The sequence below is a fragment of the Anthonomus grandis genome, chromosome 2 (genome assembly GCF_022605725.1).
Source record: "Anthonomus grandis grandis chromosome 2, icAntGran1.3, whole genome shotgun sequence".
Classification (NCBI taxonomy): Eukaryota; Metazoa; Arthropoda; class Insecta; order Coleoptera; family Curculionidae; genus Anthonomus; species Anthonomus grandis.
The window spans coordinates 563,888-585,926 of NC_065547.1; the positions used below are offsets into that span (position 1 = coordinate 563,888).

General features: G+C 32.6%; 1 protein-coding gene across 1 annotated transcript in view; it reads left to right on the forward strand.

Moving 5' to 3' along the window:
* The window catches only part of LOC126749342 (uncharacterized), a 56,768-nt gene extending 37,461 nt beyond the window's left edge, over positions 1-19,307 (forward strand). The window contains exons 10-13 of the mRNA XM_050459015.1: positions 3,121-3,246; positions 3,304-3,458; positions 3,517-3,680; positions 9,309-19,307. Coding sequence (XP_050314972.1) covers positions 3,121-3,246; positions 3,304-3,458; positions 3,517-3,680; positions 9,309-9,952 — 1,089 coding nt within the window. The 3' untranslated portion in view covers positions 9,953-19,307. The remainder of the gene's footprint in view (positions 1-3,120; positions 3,247-3,303; positions 3,459-3,516; positions 3,681-9,308) is intronic.
* The last annotated feature ends 2,732 nt before the right edge of the window (positions 19,308-22,039 follow it).

Genomic DNA, 22,039 nt, shown 5'->3' on the forward strand with positions numbered 1-22,039 from the left:
TTGATGTTTTTCTTTTAGTAAAAACTGAAATACAATTACAATTTTAGTATTTTGTAAAATATCCATCATTTTTGATAACTTCCTCACAACGGTGGCGTATAGATTGCAGTAACCTAGAAATTATTACTGGGTCCATATTAATCCAAGCTTCTTGTAATGCATTGAACAATTCGTCCTTATTTTTGTAAGTTTTCCCCCTTATTTTCCAAAATTTCCCATAGGTTCTCGATGGGGTTTAAATCTGGTGATTGACTTGGCCAGTCCATTACTTGAATATATTGCTGTCTAAACCAAGCCTTTACATATTTAGAAGAATGCTTTGGATCATTATCCTGCTGAAAAATGTGCCTAAGGGGCATTTTCTCGTCTGCATATGGAACCATTTCATTTTCCAGAATATCTTTGTACATAAATCTATCCATTATCCCATCAACTTTATGAAGTGGCCCCATTCCGAAACCGGAAAAAGCAGCCCCACACCATAACTGATCCACCACCATGTTTTACTGTTGGACAAGTGTATCTGGGATTTAACCTTTGGTTTGCAGGACGTCGAACATATGCTATTCCATCACTTTGAAACAAATTAAACTTTGATTCGTCGCTGAATATTATCTTTTTCCAGTCATTAATTGTCCAGTGCAAATGAGATCGAGCAAAAAGAAGACGGGATCGTCTGTTTTTTGCAGATAATAAGGGCTTTTTTGCTGGACGTCTTGCAAATAATTTGGCCTCGCATAATCTACTTCTTATTGTCCTTGAAAATACCTGAACGCCTAATTCTTCTGATAAACGCTGCTTTATTTTACTTGAATCCAAAAATGGATCGCTCTGAGATATTTTCAAAATTTGTTTATCTTGATATTTATCGGTTTTTCTTGGTCTTCCTGTTTTTTTTTTTTAGGTAAAACATGTCCATGCTTCACATAACGTGAAATTATTCGCGATACTATAGATTTATTCAAACTAAACCTTCTTGCAATATTGATTCGTTTTTCACTATTTTTGTGACAGTCTATAATTCGTGTTTTTAAATCAACAGATAAAGGCCGTCCTCTAGGCATTGTAAACTAACTTTGCTTTTAATGCAACCGGTAAACAGCTGGAATTAAACTAATATTATTCGATTTGTAAGAAAGAAAAATGTTGCTCTACTTTTTGCCAGGTACACAAATTCTTATCAGTTTAAAAATAAACAGAAATATTTAGAAGGTCAATTCTTATCTGATTTAAGACTACTTACTTGACCAAAAGTATTGTGGATAAATATCATTGTTATTCCTTTGTTAGTTGTCAAGAAATTTAATTTTTTTAAAAGTTGTTCTACTTTCTGCCACTACTGTATATTCTCTAGAATTTATTTCTATCTATCTATATTTATTATTATCATGTTTTTTCTTTTTATTTGGGGTTTTCTCTTGTAGCTTTATATGGGCAAAATAATAATGGTCATCATCTGGACCTTTTCTTTTCTCTTGTTGAAGACTTTCATTTCTTTGTGTTGAGGGTGAGGAAACTAATAAATTTGAATCTGGCATATTTTCTAAATCAATTTGGGACACTATTTGCTGTACAGGGCTAACTGATAATGTTCCAGAAGTAATTGTAGATGTAGCAGAACATGTTTTCTTCTTTGGAATAACCAATTTTTCGTGATATGATTCAAACTAAAATGAACGGGAGGTATTTATGACATTTTTTCAATCTTAATGTTTTTTTTATTGTTTGAGGATAATATAAGAGGAAGTACAAATATTTGTTTAAAACTTCTATTTATATTTGTTTAAGGCTTTGCTATTAGTAACTTATTGCTACAAGGCAATATTATACTTACACCTTTTTCCTGTGTTCCACAGCCTTCAAAAAATGTCTTTCCAAGAATATTTAATAATCGGTTATCAGTGTCAGGTATACCTTTATTTGTTAAAAGAGGCCCTCCTCCTGTTTGAGTCTGCAGTTTCTTTAATTCTGAAGTCCTATTTTTTAAGTTGAGTTTATAATCCGACCATGTCTAAAAAATAGGAGACTATAAATCTTCCCAAGAGACGCATTTAAATTAACTAAATAATGCTGAATAGTTTTTCAAAATTCCAGACATCTATGCTCCATAATATATTTTAATTTAACTTTATTCTTATGTTATTATAAATAATTCTAAAAAAAAAAATACTTTTATTACCCTTTGCCACTTTTCAGTTGTCCTTGTTCCATACCCTAATGAATTTAAGATATTTGCTAGTTCTTGCCATAGTTTTTTAAATTCCTGGCGGGCATTGGAGCAAGACAATCGCCCTCTGGCAAAAAAGGATATTCTTCGATAATATTTGCAAAGGCAATCAAATGGTCCTCTCTAATTTTAAAGGATATTTTAATAGTTTTATTGAAACTATCTTTAATCGCCAGACCGATCAAGAAAACAATAAATATGTGAGGTTAAGATACCATTTCGGCATGTACATCGGTCACGACTGAAATGACAGTTCGAATCGTTACGTGTTGTCTCGGTTTTCCTAATAAGAATCGCGAAATCGTAATAATCGAGATGAGACGTCTCGAAATAGTGAATAAGAATCGCATCACTGTTAAAGATATTGATATAAATTAAACGCTATTAGGTAAAGAACGTCAAGGAACACTTTTCATATAAAAACGATATTTTTTGAAAAATTCATAGTTTTGAGAAAAAAATGTTTTAAGGTTTTTAAAAATTGGGTACTTTTGAAAATGTATAATTTTATTGATATTGTAGATAGAGGCATAAGTCAAAAACTATTAGGTAAAGAATAATAATACGTCCTGTTGATATATGAATCAAATTTTTAAGAGAGAAAAAATTGAATTTATGATTCTAAGAAACTGACTTATTGCAAGTCTCTCAAAAACTGATAACCGGAAAAAAGTATTTATTAGTCATAAATATGTAACAGATTGCAGAAGTTACACAAGAATATGTATGATGAATTAGTAGATTTAAAAAATTATAAATCTTTACTTTTTGTTTCCGAGCAGTTCAATCAGTTTCTTATTTATTTTAGACGCAGTTTTTTTTCAAAAACTGAAAGTCACTTTTTTCTCTTAAATAGTTGATACAGTTTCAAGGTTTAAATACTGATTTTTTAGTGCAAATGTATTGTGATGCTAACGGGACTGGTAGAGAAGGGCCTGAATAAGTGCGAACTCTACTTCCCTTTAGGGAAAAACTCTGACACAACAGAAAAGACTTTTCATTACGTGAAAACTTCAAAGGTGAGTTTTCCCGAAAACGGTTTTCCTATTAGCAAAACCTTTTTCCTTCTCTTTTAGGTTCGTGACAAATTCACGTTTGACACCCCGAGCAGCTCCTCAAGCCACTACGAAGAAGAAACGTTCGAGTTCGAGGAGAAAAACGAAGTGACTTACGGGAAATTTCGTATCGTTTATTTAGATAAGGAGTACTTGGACGAATGTCAAATACGACGGTACTTATGGCAGTTTAAAGTTTGTTTTTGGTTCTAAGTTGTTCGTTTTTTATTGTAGGTTGGAATTGCGAAAATTGGACTCCAACATTGGCCCCAGGATAATTTACCATTACTGGTTGGCCAATTGGCCCGACCATAAGAAGACTAACGCCGAGCAAGTCTTGAAAATGGCTTTGGACGTGCTACGGTGTCTGGATTGCACCAAAGACTATAACATATCAGGTAGGAGGATTTTTCTCGGAACTGCAAGTCTTCTTAAAAGCTTTTTTTAATTGGGGCATGAAATATTAAGAAAAGTGGTTGTCTTATATGATACACTCTATTTACTATTTAAATTTGGTGGGTCTTGTGTCATACTTGAAACAGACAGTTTCTTAGTTATAAACTGTTAAAAATTAAAAATATTCATTGTTTATATTTTACACTTTTGATGTTATAAAATCTAGATTTAGTACTAACTCAAAAATTTAAAATACAAAAATAGAAAATTCTTATGGTCAATATAAAATAGTAAGCACTGAAACACTAAATATGAATAAAATAAATAAATAAAACTTAACATGTAGATTGGGATTAAAGTCGTATTACAATATAAAACTGAAACATAAGACCTAATAACCAATTTAAAATATGTGCTCTCAGTAAGCGTTTAAATTGGTTGATGTTATCACAGGTTTTTATATTATTCACTAACAGACCTTTGTATAGCACCGAATTAAGCATTTGAGTAGTGTTACATTTATAAGATAGTATAAAATCTGTACAATATCTTGTATTATAGTTATGGACATGGAAATATTACTAATTTATCACAGATATACAGTATTGTGCAAAAAGATAGCAACATTGAACTTTCCTGTTATATATCTTTTAGTATCTATTTTATAAGTAAGGTTTATATATTATTTACAAGAATAGTTAGAGCCTATTTATATTTTCATATTATCATATTTTTTGTATCATAATAAATAAAACACCAAATTGTTTTATGCAAATTTATTATTCAAAAATATAGCAACAAAAAATAGTTTTGATTCTAAAAAAATATAACCCAACTAAATTAAAATTAATTTCTCCTTTATAACATCTGCATATCGTCTTGGCATGGACTCAATTAATTTCATAATATAGTCATTGTTCACTTTTTTCCAAGCCTTTTCCACTATTTCAAAGAGAATATTTGTATTAGAGCATGTTAGGTGCCTGATTTTGGTGTCAATGTAATGCCATAAATTCTCTATAGGGTTTAGGTCTGGCGATTGAGAGGGCCAGACCATTACATTTATTTTTTTATCGGATAGCCACCTCTTAACAAATTGAGAAGCATGTTTTTGATCGTTGTCATGCTGAAATATGGCTGTTACTGCGGCATGACTTCATTCATATATGGCACTAAATTTGTTTGCAGAATGTCTTTGTACATGAAACGATCCATTTTGCCCACTATTCTTACTATGGGTCCCATGCCACGAGCCGAGAAACATGTCCATACAAGAATATTTCCCCCTCCATGTTTAACTGTGGGGCAATGTACTTTTTGTTTAATCTTTGTTCACTGGGGCATCTGACGTACATCACTCCATCAGTCCTGAATAAATTATATTTAAATTCATCACTAAATACGACTTTCTTCCAATTAGCTACAGACCATTGGACATGAGATTGGGCAAAGTGAAAACAAGCCTTGACGTTCTTCTTTGAGAGTAACGGTTTTTTGGCGGGGCGACGAGCAGGTAAGTTGGCATCAAGTAATCTTCTCCTTACGGTACTGGAACTGAGGTTTACTCCTCCACCCTCTTTTAATTTTGCCAAAATTTGGGAAGACAAAAAAGGATTTTCTTTGGAAATTCGTAGCAGCTGCCTATCCATCCTCAAATTTGTTTTTTTGGGTCTACCTGGAATGGGCGCCGGTGCAGCTGTTCCAGTAAGGCGAAATTTTTTGCAAACTCTGGATACGATTGACCTGTGAAGCCGTAAGCTTTTTGCAATGTCTTTCTGCTTAACACCATTTTCGTAATGCTTCACAATAATTTTTCACAACATCACCAGAGACGGTTTTTGAGCGACCCATTTTAAGTTAATTCTGTGATTCAAAAATAACAACTTTACAGCAGGTAAATCGATATTTAACTGATAAAATAAATGCGAAACAAGAATGTTGCTATATTTATGCACGTTGCCTAAATAAACAAACATGAAGTTCCTTACTCTGCATTGGCATTCTTATGATATCTGGGTATATTTTTAAATAATACAGAGGCGTGTACTTAAAAGTAAAGAAATAATATGGAATAAATAAAGGAGCAAATAATATTTTTTAAAACATCGCTTGTTGCTATATGTATGCACAATACTGTATCTCGGTAAAAGGCCCTTTTTTAACTTAAATATAGACATATAAACGTTAAACACTACTCGCTGATGGACCGACAACATACTTAAGACATTTAACAATAATTTAATTGGTGTATACCGGTTACATTTTAAAATTGTCCTCATGGCCCTATTTTGGATTTTTTCCATCTATACTGTGGCAAATTATATAACAGCGTTAATCAAAACTGCATACGGGAAAATGCTGTGGCAGTATACAAAGAAATCTTGGTAGACATCGACAAATTTTGGCCTATTCTTGCTATAAATCTCACTTTCTTTTCAAATTTTCTCATAATATAGTCTACGTGAGTTTTGAAAGTTAAGGTTAGAGTCCAATATTATACATAAATACTTAATATTTTCATCGTAGCTTATTTTTCGTCCATTTACACGAATGTACGTAGAAGCTATTTTTAATCGAAACACACAAAATTTTGATTTGTCTGTATTCAAACTTAACTTGTTGTCACAGAGCCAGTTGAATAAATCGCTGAGTTCTATTTCATATCACAAACCATTTGATCGAGGTTTTTACCCTCTATGTACAACATGGTATCGTCAGCTGTACACTACATTTGATTTTTCAGTAACGCTAACCATCTCATTGATATACAGATCGTGTTTTCGTTCGTTACTTATAGGAAACCGCATAGAGGCGAAATTTTGCAACGTCGCGCGTGTACGAGTGCCTGCGACAGAGCACCGCCCTGGCCGGCCCGAGGACGGGATTAGTAATTATAGTAAACATCTGACTTTCGTAGGAGCTCCATCGTTTGGCGACAAAATGTCCCAAAATATTACGCGAAAATCCAGGCATTTTTTAAATATTTATTCTAATGCGGGTTTTACAGACATGACAATGTGTAAAACCCGCATAGAATTGTAATCTTAAAATGTTTAATATGCTGTGTTTTGCATATTGAAAATTAAAGCGTTATTCTAATAAAAAATAAAATATCAACTCTGATAAAAATATAATAAAAAATCATAAATAAAACTCTAATAAACAAACTTAACAACATATCATTTTTTAAATAAAAGGCTCAAATAAACCACCAAGCTATTTCGCACCTCCAAAAGAGTTTCAAGTAAAATGGAATTGGTACCTTCGACAATTTTATTTCGCAACTCCTCTAAATTTATTGGCCTACTAAATTCATGCTTGTAAATGGTCTGCTTAAGGTAACTCCACAGATAAAAGTCATTTGGGGACAAATCTGAAGACCTAGGAGGCGATTTAATATCGCCAGTTCCACTAATAAGGCGGTTAGGAAAAGTATTTGTTAAAAATTCTTTTACCCTAGCCGCGTTATGAGCAGGACAGCCATCTTGCTAAAAATAAATCGATCCCAGGTCTACATCAGGTAGGATTTGAATGGCAGGAAGAACTTGGTTTTGCAGCAACTCAAGGTAGTTTTGGGCGTTAAAAGTGCCATCAATAAAAAATGGCCCTATAACATTGTCGCCCAAAATACCTGCCCAAACATTCAATTTCTGAGGATACTGGGTACGAAACTAAAAACTTCTGTGCTCGTTTTCCTGAGACCAATAACGAACAATGGAAGGATTTTGTTTACCATGTCATGGAAAAGAAGATTTATCAGAAAACAAAATATTTTTTTAAAAATATTCGTTTTCATTTGCATTTTTCATCATGGTTTCACAAAATTCCATTCTTCGCCACTGGTCTTCAGGAAATATTTCCTGAGTTTTTGAATACTTGAAACATTTGTACCCATATTTTTTCCAGATACGAGCAACAGTTTTATTGCTCATTCCCAGTTCCTCTCCAACACTTCTAGTGGACCGTGTCGAATCAAGTTCTAGGGTACTGCAAACCATTTCTTCCCGCCGTTCTATATCCTGGACCACTTCAACAGGTGGTTCTTGACGTTTTGTGTGGCATTTTTTACAATCTTGAAGACAAAAAGATGTCTCAAAATTTGTAACCACATTTAAAACCGTTTTTGCACAAGGAATCGGTCTATTCTCAAATGTCACTGAAAACAAATCTCTACATTGTACTGCCGAATTGCCTCCATAAAACCATTTAATTAGTTGAACTCTTTCAGAAGAGTTATAAGCAGCCATAGTGAAAAAAAACACGAAAATAACGCTCAAAAATTATTATTGCAACGCGCAGTAACACAGCAAAGTGAGGTCTGCTGACTCCCGGTTCAAAAAATAAAAACGAAAAATTCCGCCGCCTCCAAGCCGCAACCAAGCGGTAATGCCATTATTTTGGGTAATACGTAGCTCACGATAACACGATCTGTATAGCAAAAACAGTAATGGTCCCAAAACTGTTCCTTGTGGAACACCAAAATCGACACTTATAGTTTGAGAAACAGAATTTTTAAACTTGACACTTGTTGGACTCTATTACATAAATAAGACCTGAACCATTTTAAGACCTTATACAGCTAACACAAAATTATCAGAATCAATGGCTTTGATAAAATCGTCACATATATTTAAAACAACGGACTCGCACGAATGGTTTTCACGAAAACCGGATTGGTTAGGAATTATTATTTGGTTATTATCACAGTATGTAAGTAGCTGCTACTTAACACATATTTTAAGGACCTTTTCATAGATGAGGACTGTATTGATTGGACGAAACTCACTATGTAACTTGGTGTTAGCAACTTTATGAACTGAAGTAACAGTTAATACTTTAAATAACTCTGGAAAAACGCCATTCCATGCCTTGTAAAAAAATTATGGCATTGTTGGAATATGGATTATGACGAAGACACCCTGTCTCTTATGAGCCAGAAGAATTGTGGTGCCTTTTGCACTCTTTGTGTTTATTTTATAAAATAATAAAAGTCCGCCTTACTTGTATAATAAGATTAGATTTTGGACGGATGTTCATAATATCAATACTCGACGACAATACATTTTAACAGTGCCAAATCATAAAAAACAACTTTTTAAGAAGTCCTTTTTATATTTGATCGCATCAACCATAAACAAGTTTAAAATTTTACTAGATCTGCATGGCGTTTTAAAAACTATATGAAACAAAACCTTCTCTTTGGTCCCTGAGAAGTAGTTTAGATTTATGATTATTATTTTCTTTATAATTTTTTTAGTCCTTACTATGTAGTAATTTATATTAATAGTATCTATTGTTTAAAATTTTATAGCGTTAATTTCTGTAAAATATTATTAAGTTTTCTATAGCCTTTTCTTATCCCAATATTTGATCAGCAGTGTCAATGTATATATCGTTATTTATAGAATCTTGTCAATTCAAGGCTTCAACAAGGCCCGGCCTTTCTTTGTGTAAAGAAAGGAAGTTGAAATTGACTTTTGTTCCATGGAATTTTGCTTTTTTTGTATACAGTGTATTATTATTATTCGTTAGTGACAGATTGACAACATAGTTATTATATTTATCTGCAATTATACAATACAGATTTTTTTAGTAAAAATCTTAACAGCAACGTTTTTTTCTTGTTCCAGAATCTCTTAGTACCTGTACAAAACCCCACGACCAGTCCGCAAACGATCTCAATAAACCCAGTAGCGGCGATCAGAAGTTCACATTCGACTCGGCGGTCACGACCAGCTGCGACAGCTACTCAGAAAGTTCATCGGTGACGCGTAGTGACGGTCAAGTGACCGAAACCACCACCAGTAGAACTTTCACGTTTAACATTAACGCCGCCGGTCCGGTGAGTTTCGGTGAAAATTCCGCTCAAGTACGTCACCACCACCACCATCATCAGCATCAGGAGTTGCAGAAAAGTCGCGAGGGTTCGATATCGGACTTTAACAAGGAAACGTTGACGAACCGGTGCAGTTTGGACTCGAAATTGCAAAATTTCAATAAAATGGCGCATTTCAAACGGCCGACCGGTCCTGATCGGAAAAGGTCAACGGAAAACGTCAAGTTGCCGATCGTGGTGCACTGTAGCGCCGGAATCGGTCGGACCGGATGTTTTTTGGCCATTTTGAATGGCATTCAACAGTTGAAGGCCCATAATACGGTCGATATTTTGGCGATTTTGTGCTCCCTCAGGATCAATCGGGGTGGGATGGTGCAAAACGCCGAACAGTATGAGCTGATCCATCGGGTCTTAAGTTTGTTTTGTGAACGATTATAGGGACGATTGGTAGCTAATTGTTTTTTGACCGATTCGCTCGTTAAAGAGATCGTCATTGGAGAGATGGGAAATGTTTGAAGTGGGTATTTGGTTTTGTAGTACAGGTTGGCCCAGCGGGAGTCGCACTATTCCGAGAGAAGTCACAGAAATTTGGTTATTGGGAAAATATTTTCAAGTTTGTGTATTGGTCATATCAAAAATAGAAGTTGGTTTCACTTATACAGTACTCCACAAGAGTTTGGAAAACTAATAAAATCTAAAATAATCTTCAAATGCAATAGCATTGAGAAAGTTAACATTTTATATACAGAAATATGAAGGGAAGCTGACCAATGAGGCGAACTCGACCAAAATTATTTATAATGTAGGATTTATTAAAAAAATTTTATTGCATTTTGATTTTATAGTAAACTTTCAAAAATACCTTAATACTTATTTTTTTTAACAAACAATATTGAAATAGGAGTAAATTATTAGCCGAATTAAATTCTATGAATCTATTAAATTCTGATTTTAAAGACTTATTAGAAAAAGAATCAAGTGGTCATTCTTTAAACTTAAAAGATTTATCGTCAGATGACGAAGAAGTCATTGTACCAATTGAGGTTAATGCTGTCGAAACAGCTAAGCTAGACTAAATATCGAAATGGTGGTTATATAATATTTAATTAAAAAGTCTGTTAAACATTATATAGAAGAGTTAGATTCACTAGTTAAAATTTATTTAAATCAAATAAAATCAAATATATTACATAAAGTAGGTAGGGGAAAATTGGCTAAAACGGGATACCTAAAGTGCTTTAACCCATTACTTACTAACTATGCTAATGATATCCATAATTTTTTACCTGGAACTTCCTCATTGACTCTCTTTTATGATTAACTGAATCGCTTATTTGTGAAGAGATCTAAGTCACAAAAATGACTTTTTGAGAAAATCGAAAAAAAGTGTTTATATTTTTAACTTAATAAAAATATATATATTTTTTTTGGGGCATAGTTACAATTCGTATAATGTGTACTATTTCTACTTATTTACAATTTTTTTTTAAAGCAAATATTGTTTTATTTATAATATTGTTGATCTGACTTATATCCTTTCACGAATTAATTTAAAAACTTCAATAAAATCATTCGTTTTGTAAATTATATTACTAAATTTATAATAAAAAACAACATCATTGATAAACTTTATTCTCAAATATATAGAACTAAACATATTGAACATTTATGATGAAACAAAAAATCACATTTCAATGATCTATAAGACAAAACTTTTATTATTCATGCTCAGCTTCCGCATCAGTGGTTGGCCAGGCCAGTATTTTCTCATAAAAGTCCATAAAGTTTTCAGGAATATAACCAGTTACTTTCCTGATATCATTAATTTTTTTTATATTAATTGGAATTTTTTCCCCCGGATAAGCTCTTTCATTAGCCAGTTGAACAATTCCAGCATCAGGAATTTTTAACAAAAAAGAACTCTTTTGTACTCCATCAATATACTTTAAGGCTTCAACAGTTCCTTTCCTTTCATGATTGTAGCGAAACTCCATAAAAGTGGAAACTGCGAATGACTCTTTTTTTGAACGTGGAATAGACCTAGCACTGCTCTCCAAGGAAAAGCAAGTTTTTTTTATAGTACTTGGACCACCAGTTTTTAAAATTTAACACATCATCAGTATCGACTATTTCGACAGTAAATTTTTGCCCCTTTGCAGCATTGCAAATTACTTCACACACTTCCATGGGTGTATACAGCCTGTCTATGCGATTTAGTTTGCGTTTGACTAAACCAAAGTCACGATCGCACGGCAAAAATGAATGGCCGCGAATCGGAAATTTGTGAACAACTTTTTCAAACATTCCACTGTCAGTAAGAGCAAGACAAAAGCGAGTCATAACATTGTTCTTATTTTGGCCCCCAGAACCGTCACTATAGAGATGAAGTTCTTTTACGCTGGCAGGAACATTTTGTTTTATATATTTGAATAAAAAAGAACATGTTTCATTTGGCCCTTTTTTAGCCAGACCTTCATGGTAAAGAAAAAACTGAGCACTTCCATTTTTTAGATTGTGAATACCAAAAGGAAATAAAGAAAGCTGACGTAAGTAAAAAATATCCTGTACGGGAATAGTTGGCAACGAAATATTCTGCATATAATCAAAACATAGTCCGAGAACTCTATCATTTTCTTTGCACATTTTTTCTGTATTTTGTATGCTAGTATTAAATTTTTTAGAACGTCTTTTGTGCACCATAAGTTCAGCTAAAGCAGCTCTTTTCGCTGTTTCATTTAAAGAGGAACTTGTGGATTTAATTTCAAGTTCCTCGCATTGACAACACGTATCTTTGGTCTTCGGTAATCGTAACTTGCGGTCGTCCAAATTTATAATCAAAATGCTCTTTAAAAATTTTGTAATATGTCGAATATTTCACATCAATTTCTGTATGCTTTTCTTTGAATAAGCTATGCAGCTTCTTGACATTTAACTTTGCATCCAGATATAGATATTCTTTGGATGCATAGTGACTATGTTTAACAGGAAATGTTGAAATGTGTTCACAGACTATCTGAATAATATTACCTGGAACAGTTTTTCGATTATTTTGTAGGCCTCTTAAATCTCTCGGGGATTTTCCAAGATTCAAAAGAAGTTGCAACCGTTGTACTAACTTAGAACTTATGCCATGCAAGCTTAAAAATGCTTTTTTGCAAACCTTTCGTCTCTCTGTGTTAACCAATACAAAATATTCAAAAGATGAACTTCTTTGTTTTGCTTCTTCTTTCCGTGGCCGCCTGTTCTTGATATTGTTTGACACCAATAGTCCTTGCAGGTAAATATCTTGTTCGTTTTTGGTTGAAAAAGAACGAAACTTATTCATTATGTGAATTTGTTCTGCTGGAGTTAGTTTTTCAAAACATTTTAGCTTGCACCTGCAAGAATTCATTCCCATTAAAAAACTTCTTAAAAAACTTAAAATTTTGTTAAACTTACATGCATGGCTCGCCAACAGCTTTTCCTGGAACCATGTTATCTCGATAGTTTCTATACGGTTGTCCCAGCAATCGACTTTTCTTAATTCTCACAGCTTTATATTCATCTGTGTTTTTAACTCCCTTTTTTCTCTTTTTTTCATATTATTTAGTATATTAAAAAAGAAACCAAATAGAAAAACTGAAATATTTAGTCCGAACACGTTGGCTAACAAAACAATAATAAACAACTTTTCGTAATGGCCACGTGCATACCGATGCGGCGCGACTGCCGCCAGTCCGTGTAAATTTATGAAATGATTTAAGTCACTGACTCATACCCTTTCAAAAATAAATATAATATTGTGATGCCTTTTTTTTTGCTACGGGTAGTACAGACTTAGATCCTTTCAAGACTAAACGGTAGATATACGTGCTATAAATAAGTGCTATAATATTTTATAGTAATCTTGATTTTCGTCAAGTAGTGACTTATACCCTTTCATAAATAAGCAATTCAACTATTGTTATTCTTCATTATCTTGATTATAACATAGAAAAAAATATATTTTAAAAAAAATGTAAAGTATCCCGTTTTGCCCACCTGGTTGGGTAAAATGGGATGGTGTTTAAAAATAATTAAAAAATAATATTAATCGTTAATTTTAATTTAATGAAGTTAAAAACAGAACAAAATAAGTGTCTTATAAAATCCTTAAAAGTAAATAAACATTAAAATTACTAATTTAGCCATGACAAAAATCGCATGAGTACGGCCCATCATCATTCTCCACTCCGGCGCAAGCTTCGTGAGCCCAATGTCGACAGTCCTGACACATAACCCAACCGTCGTCAGCTTTAGATTTCGAGTATAGCTCTGTACAGTAAATGCAACTTTCATCATTTTCTTCCTCTTCCTCTGAACTGCTGTCAATTTTTTTTTTCTGTCATTTGTTTTTTTTTTTGCTTGTTGACAGGTTTATTATTTTTATTTTTTCCTTTATTATTCTTTACTTTTTGATTTTCTTCTAGGTTTAGTTTGGGTTTCTTAATGGGCTTCTTTTCTAGATATTTCCAGTTCTTCTTTGTACGGTGTTGAAGTTAGCACAGCCGTTTTTCCTCTTCTCCTGTCATTAGCATTTACTTGTCCTTCGGCGTGAGGAATTGGAACTATTTGTTCAGGTGTTACTTGAAAATTGGTGGTAGTGTACGAACATGAGGGAGTCGCATTTCCATAAAAGTTTCTGCAGGAAATAGGAGGAGGGATATTATGCAATGTTTCCTTATCCGCAAGCGGTTGGCGAGGTTTCTCTGGTGTTGAAGAATCTGGTCTGATCTGATCTGGCGATGTTCTTGGAGAATTCTCAATATTTTCCATGTCACACCCTATTTCTTCTTCCTTTGTAACTTGGTCTTGTGGAGTTGGTGATCGTAACTGGCCGACGTGGGTGTTGTTGCATCCATTTTTGAACCTCTGACGTATAAAATGTACTAACCGGTGACATAAAACTAACGTCTAGTGGTTGTAACCGGTGTGTTGTATGCGGTGGGAAGCATAGCATTATTACACCGCATTCTCTAGCTCTTCTTATTACATCAATATTTTTTGTGTGGGTTGTATGTCCGTCTAACAGTAACAGGACAGGTTGTTCTGTAGAGGCCTTTGAAAAGTCAATAAATTGATTAAACCACTTTAAAAATATCTCTCTGTGCATCCAGCCTGATGAATGAAAAAAGGCTGTACTACCAGGAGGAGCATCATCTAGCAGCTCTGGCTTTGCTCTTGATCTTGGGAAAATAAAGGCAGGCGGCCTAAATATACCAGTGGCACTCATGCAAATTTCCACCGTAACGAGAACACCGCGTTCAGCGGAAGATATGCAGCCAACTTGCCTCTTCCCACGCAGCGATAAACATTTGGATCTTTTCTTTGGCACTGTCATTATACCTGTTTCATCGACATTGTAAATCCGCCCAGGCGGTATTTTATATTTTTCAAGCACGTCAGAAAGTAAAGAGAAAAAATTTTGTACAGATAATCTATTAAAGCCCATAGCTCTAGCAAGTGATGTTGGTTCGGGTGTGCGAAGTTTAACGTTTGAATGTCTCTCTAGATTTGTATAACCAAGCTTTACCTGCCATTTTTTTGTTTTTATTAAATTGATGAGCTAATCCATTGCGTTCTGCTAACTGAAAAGCCAAACTTCGGAGGTCACTTAAAGTAAATCCAAAAAGTCTTGATTCCATATGCAAAATGTGTTGCACCAATTCTGCTTCTTGCTCCTCAGAAAAAACTGGTCTGTGACGCCCTAGTCCTTTTTTCGCCGAATTTTCTCGTTCAAGAGTCCCTTTTTTAATTTTATCAACTCTGGCTGCAATTGTTGTTCGTGGTACCCCAAATTTCTTTGAAGCCTTAAGGTAACCCATTCTTCCTTCGAGAACCTCTTCTATGGCTTGTTGCATACATTCCTCATCCCAAGACTGTCGATTAGTTTTTCTTTTATATTTGCCCATTGTAAGCCTAAAAAAAATAAACACTCATTATATAAAAATCTCACTCTGTCTTTTTAGCAGTTGGGTAATATTTTTTTGTTTAAAATCTATTTAATTTTGTAGTAATTTTGTAAGAGGCATCTGAAAATAGATACAAGCTAATAAAAGTAAATAAATAGGTTAATATTAAAATGTAAAGCCTAAAAAATAAATACCAAGCTAAGCCATAATAAATTTAGGCTGTATAGAACTTTTATTCAATAACAGCATATTGATTAAAATTATTATCAGCAATTTAGCCTCTGTCATAGAATAAACATATCATGCCTATATATGGCGTTGGGTAAACGGGTAAAACGGTCCCGTTTTACCCACCTCCCAGGTATCCCATTTTACCCAACTGCACATGATTAAAGTTTTTTCTAAATTTCCACAACAACAACAAAAATTATAGCATTCACTTATCTCTCAAAATACAGCCAATGACCCATAGAATCATAAAAAATACTCACCCTTATTTAACTGCCGGCTTTAATCTGACAAAATCGTAACAAAACTCTACAAAACAAAATACCGTAACCTTGCTTTATTAAAGTGTCAATTGTCACTCACCGCAATGACAGAATTAATAAGAATCTCCACTTGCTATATTTCGACAGACGTTATTTTTAGCGATTGACACCGTCATTCAACAGATGGCGCTGCTTGTTTTAAGAAAAGGACCGGTATCCTGTTTTACCCGACTATCCCGTTTTGGCCAACCCTCCCCTACTAAATATTTCTAGGCGATCTTCTTCTCAAATTTTCGTTTTGCATTTCAGTTTACATTTTTCGCTACATGGGGCTTAAGTTTGCGAGGCTTAGCTGTTTTTTTTGTCCGGCAATTTTATTTATAACTTTGCCCGGTATTTCTTAAACGTTTTGCCACTTTTTTTTCCAGCTGGACATATCACATACTCTTTTTCTTCCCTTTTTTTCTTTCTTTTCTTCCTCTTCATTGCCGTCAATGGGGACTCCGGCCTGTGATGCATTTACTTCCCCATCAGACTGGTCTTCACTCTCAGAAGAATTACTGACGTGTTGTGGGTTAAATAAAAGATCATTAATGGGATCTTCGCAATCTGAAAATATATAATTTTCATAAACTGATGTATCTAAAATATAATGCTCAAATTATATTAAGTAGATAGCTAACTTAGATTTCTTACCTTCATCTGATGACTCGGAATCTGAACTAGAAGATGAAGATGAGCTGCTAGAGTTGAGTCAGAATTAAAACTCGTGGTTCTCCTTCTATGACTTCAATTTTTCTTTCTCTTCTCTGGTTTTTTCAGAATTACTTTCAGTTAAAAGTTCACCCGTCGGCGTCGACCTGGAGTTTTTTTAAAGGTATCTCTGTAGAAATTATGTTTGAAGCATCTTCAGATCTGGCTGTAAGTCAAATAACTTTTTGGATATATTTGCATACAATTACAAATAATTGAAATTGCTTTTTTAACACATTTTATATGTCTAAATTATTTGAACATCTTGTACAACTTTAAAAATACTACCTACTTACCTACTTATTTTAATTCAATATTTTTTTCTAGGCAATTTTATTATTAAGTTATTTTAATTAACTTACATGAATTATCCAAATGCCTCTGTACTATTGATTGCCATTTCTACTAACATCCTTCCACGGCTTGTCATTTTGTCTGCTAAATCACTGCCTGAAATGTAATTGTGTTTTTTTTAAATGTCTCTGGTCTAAACAAAAGGCTTTTGTTAAATGCCATTTAAAATCAAAATAAGTAGATTTCAACCAATTAATTACTTTTTATTTATTGATTACAACAATAGTCAAAAAAACGAACTATTTACAAATTAATTTTACTTGAATAAAGTCACATGTCAAAAAATGTCTTATTATTTTTTAATTGATTGACTAGAATACAACTCAACTCAAACTAATACCATGTTTATTTATTATGCTTTACGACAATAACGGCATATCTCAAAATAATACTCTATTGCAGAAAAAAATTAACGTCAAAACAGTCTTAAGTCGAAATGTGACGTTCTCGCTGAAAAAATGCGGCTTATCTCTTAGCCTGCCACAACGCAACTAAAGATGTGTCATTATTAAAAAAAAACGATGTTCCAAATGTTAAAAATAGAAGAACGTCACTAGTGCGATTTCGCGGCAACCATTGACACCAGATAAAAAGTACATTGAATTTAAGAATAAGGTTACAAATATCTCAAAAAGTGGGATTTTTGACTTGTGTCACTCTTCTCGAAAACCGACGATATGCAATGGACAAAAAAGTTTAAGTTCAAGTCAAACTTTTCTATTTTAAATGACTATTACATATTTAAATATTTTGTAAATTTGATGTTGGCAGTTTTATAATGTTAATCTGGCAACATCGAATTTCCAATGATTCTCTTAAATTTGAAAATGTTTAACCAAACAAATACCCTTAACCTGGGCACCACCCTGAATCTCACAAAACACACTTTGGAATGAAACGTGAGTTCCACAAAGATTTACTATGGAATTTATTAGATACCGTGTTAGGTGTATAGCATGTTCTTGTTTATGTGATATATTATAATTCTATATATGGTAAACCCGTCTTGTAAATATTTTTATATATTTTTATATTATGTTGTTGATTCTGTACGAGAATGAATATGTGAATGTTTTTATTATCTTTAGAAATTTATTATTATTATTATTATTATTATTATTATTATATTATAGTTATATGTAGCATTTTTTCAGATGTCTAACGTGATTATTATAAATAGTTTTTCCCTGATCCGGCATATTCGGAACCTCTTGGGAGAAATTGTGATTCTCCCTGTGCAATTCGTGCTTAGAGCAATACGTTAACAGGGTTTCGCATTTGTTTTTTTTATTTCCTCTCATTTCTTTGTACGCACAACGTATTTAGGATGTGATACGGCGTTTTGCAAATTCGACTAAATTTCAAAGCCACGATATAATTAATTCAAAACAAAAGAGTGAATTTTTGTACCATGACCTTTAAACTTTTAGGTATATTAGATCGATGAGCTAAAAAAAAAATTGTAGAACTTGTAGCGTAGGGTTCTTCTTTTAGTGCAATTTTTTTTAGCGGTTTAATTAAAAACAAAAACAATTCGTGGGAAATGTTAAAATTAAAACACCACTACTCAATGTAATATTTAGGTATATGTGCCATATTAATATAAAGAAACTAACATATTTAAGGAAGGAAACAATATTAAGGCAGATGTTCTTTTTGGATGCAAAGTGGCCCTTTAGTATTTACACTACTAGTTATATTTTCGATGGAATATTTTTTTGTTATTGGTTATTTAGATTCTACATGAAAATTCAAGAAATTTGGTCACCTGTTATACTTTGGTCAAATAGTTTGGGAGATATAAACAGTTGAAAGTCATCCAATTTTTTTGACAAAAACCTATTTTCAACTGTTTATATCTCCCAAACCATTTGACCAAAGTGACCCTTCAAATTTGTAATACAAAAATGTAATAATATATAAGCTGTCTTATTCATTATAACGAATTTCAAGTCAAATTTTAAAAAGTCACTGGGGCTAATTTCCCTATTTTAAATGGAACACCCTATAGATTATTACATGTTCGAAACCTTCGTGAAACTTTAGGAAATTATTTGAGTCAATGAAAATCATTTCCGGTATAACCGGAAGTGCCTATAAATATTTTGAACATAGAATCAACGGACGCAACACCTAAAGGACCACTCTGTGTAAGTTTTTGGGTTATATACAGATATTTAAAATAATGCCCTGTTTTTATAAGGGGATTCTTGTATTTCAACGTTTTTTAATTGTGTCAAATAAAAACATAAAGTGGAAAATGAATGAGTTTTTTTTATTTATCCGCCTTACTAAAAGATTAATTTGGTCACGTTGTTTTGAAATTATCATAGAGCACAATTGATTTTTCACACAATCATTGCTTTCAGTCAATCAGGGTCTAAGTAAAAAATTTCTTTTTGTAAACCAGTTTTGTAACTCAATTTTCCGACTACACTACATTTAGAAAAAATAGTATAGTAAGAGAAAAGAACTTTGACTATAACAGCAAAACTCCAACCCTGCACAGTGGGCCTAAATAAGTTATTATGTGTCAAGACTGTGAAGTTTAATAAAATTTGGCTCAATTTTCCGATACACCCTGTACATTTAGGGAAAAAAGTCTAGTAAAAGAATAGTTAGTTCCAAGTTTTGTCTATAACATACTAAAAGTCCAACCCTATACAGTGAGCCTAAATTAGAAAAATTACAATTTTTGGAAACCAGTTTTGGGACAAGCCTGTGAAGTTCAATAGAAAGAAAGAAAGAAAATGTGCTATATTACGTAAGAATAATCTTGTGTACAAGCATCCTAAAGCTAAAAAAAAAAAAACAAAAATACAATTTCAAAAATTGACAAAACAATGAACAAAATTAAACACAAGAAGACAAAACTTTTTGAACATATTTAAATTAAAGATAACTAAATAAAACAATCAATTACTAAATAAAGGTAAACTTGTTGACAAAACTAGAGAAGAAAAAAGGAAAAAAAAAACTTTCCAACATGTCCAAGGTTAAAACCTATCATTAAAAAAGTCATCCAGGTTATAATATGCCTTAGCCAATAAAAACGTCTTTAATTCTCTTTTAAATTTCTTAACATCCGATATATGTCTAACACATAGAGGAACATGATTGTAAATTTTTTTACTTATGTAAATTAATGAGTTTTCGGTAAGGGAAGACGTAGGAATAGGTAGGGGAACATCATTTACACGACGAGTCAAATGGCCAGCGTCAGAGATGAAAGTTTGTAAGATGAGAAAGTTTTTTTGATTTTATTTTGAGTTATGGGGTGGTACATATTTGTACCAGAGAGCCATTCCGTAAACTTACTAACCAATATCAAAGAAAATAATAGTAAACTATAGAAAATCCATCCTATGTAAATTTTTTGACCACCTAAAAGGATCCCCGTTTTTCGAGCGAGGATCCATCAGTAAAATTACGCGTTGAAATCTGGCCGATCGCTTGGCTGTGTTGCAAAATTTAATTTGGCGGCTGCGACTTGGCTGAGCAACACAATAAGTCCTAGAGTTCTATAAACATACTCAACCTAAACAGTGCCTTAGTAAGTAAGTACAGGGTGTTCCATTTAAGAGGAAAAACGGCATATTTTTGACTTTCCCGGTATATTTAAAAAAATTGATGATAACCAATCGACGTATTTTAACAGCCAGATATAAATACGTGTATTTTTACGCAAAGCTACAGCTGAATACCTGTGAAATGAACATTACCTACAATCTATATCTATCTCAAGTTTTAATTGGGAACTATTCGGTAATGAAAATTACAGTTAACCAAAAACTATAATTTTCTGACTTTTAGGTAAATGAAAAATGTGTAAGGTGGTAAAACTATGAGATGATGTACAAAATTAATTTTTGAATACTGAAAATTAAATTTAAAGAATAAAAATATATAATACCGGTTTAAATAGTCAAATTTCAAAACAATAATTACTTTGAGATAAAACTTAAAAAATAGTACCATAACAAATAATAATAGTTATTTATTAGAGTAAAATAGGCGTTTTAAAATTACTGCTTTCGCTAAAGCTCGTGTAGTAAACTTCATAATTTTACTGCCTCATCTGTAAAAGTCAATAAAGTAAACTTTTTGAGTGAAGGCGAAAAATATATTATTTTATTTTATTATACTGAATCTTCTAATCTTGACCAACTTTAAAGTATACAAACTCAAAAATTAGAAAGATAAATTGTAACCTAAAATTGTAAAGCAAATCGTCAAATTTAGATCATTAGGTTGACAAAAAATATAAGTTACGCTTTTCTTTTTAAATAAGTAGGTATTATATGATACCGATTTTGAGGAAGTTTGAGGATGGGATCGTTGATATAAATATTTCTGATAGAATTTTTCTTTTGCGCGCCATCGTTTTTTTGTGCTCATGCACTTTTGTATACTTAGTGTTGCCATTGCTAAGTGGGACACAGGAAATCCCATGTTATTTTTTATAGGGATTGGCTTTCCTCTTTAACTTAGAAAAAAAAGTATTAAAATTTATTAAAGAGCACTAAAATCTACAACCTATAAAATAGCACAGCAATAAAATAGCATGTCACGCACAGACATTTTTTACTTATTTAAACAGCTTAAATCTCTACCACTTGTTACTTTGATAGTCAAAATACCTTTGATATATATATCAATTCACACCGATTTTGTGAGCTTTATTAAGCTTTATAGCCAAAAATCTATATAAAAAATTATCTTTTTTTATTGCAATGTATTTACAGGTAACAACCAAAATTTTTTTATCTTGACTTGTGGATCGTCAAATAAGTTTGGCATTTTATACATGACTACTGTATTGGTAGTAAATACAGTAGTCATTTGGCCTTTTACTTTAAGCAGTACCTGTAAGTACAGCGTGACAAAAACCTCATCAAGAGTTTTGGACATCTAAACTCTAAACAGACCAATAAAAATAAATAAAAGGTATTTTGTTGGTAGAAGATTATATTATTCTTTAATTAACTTAAATATTT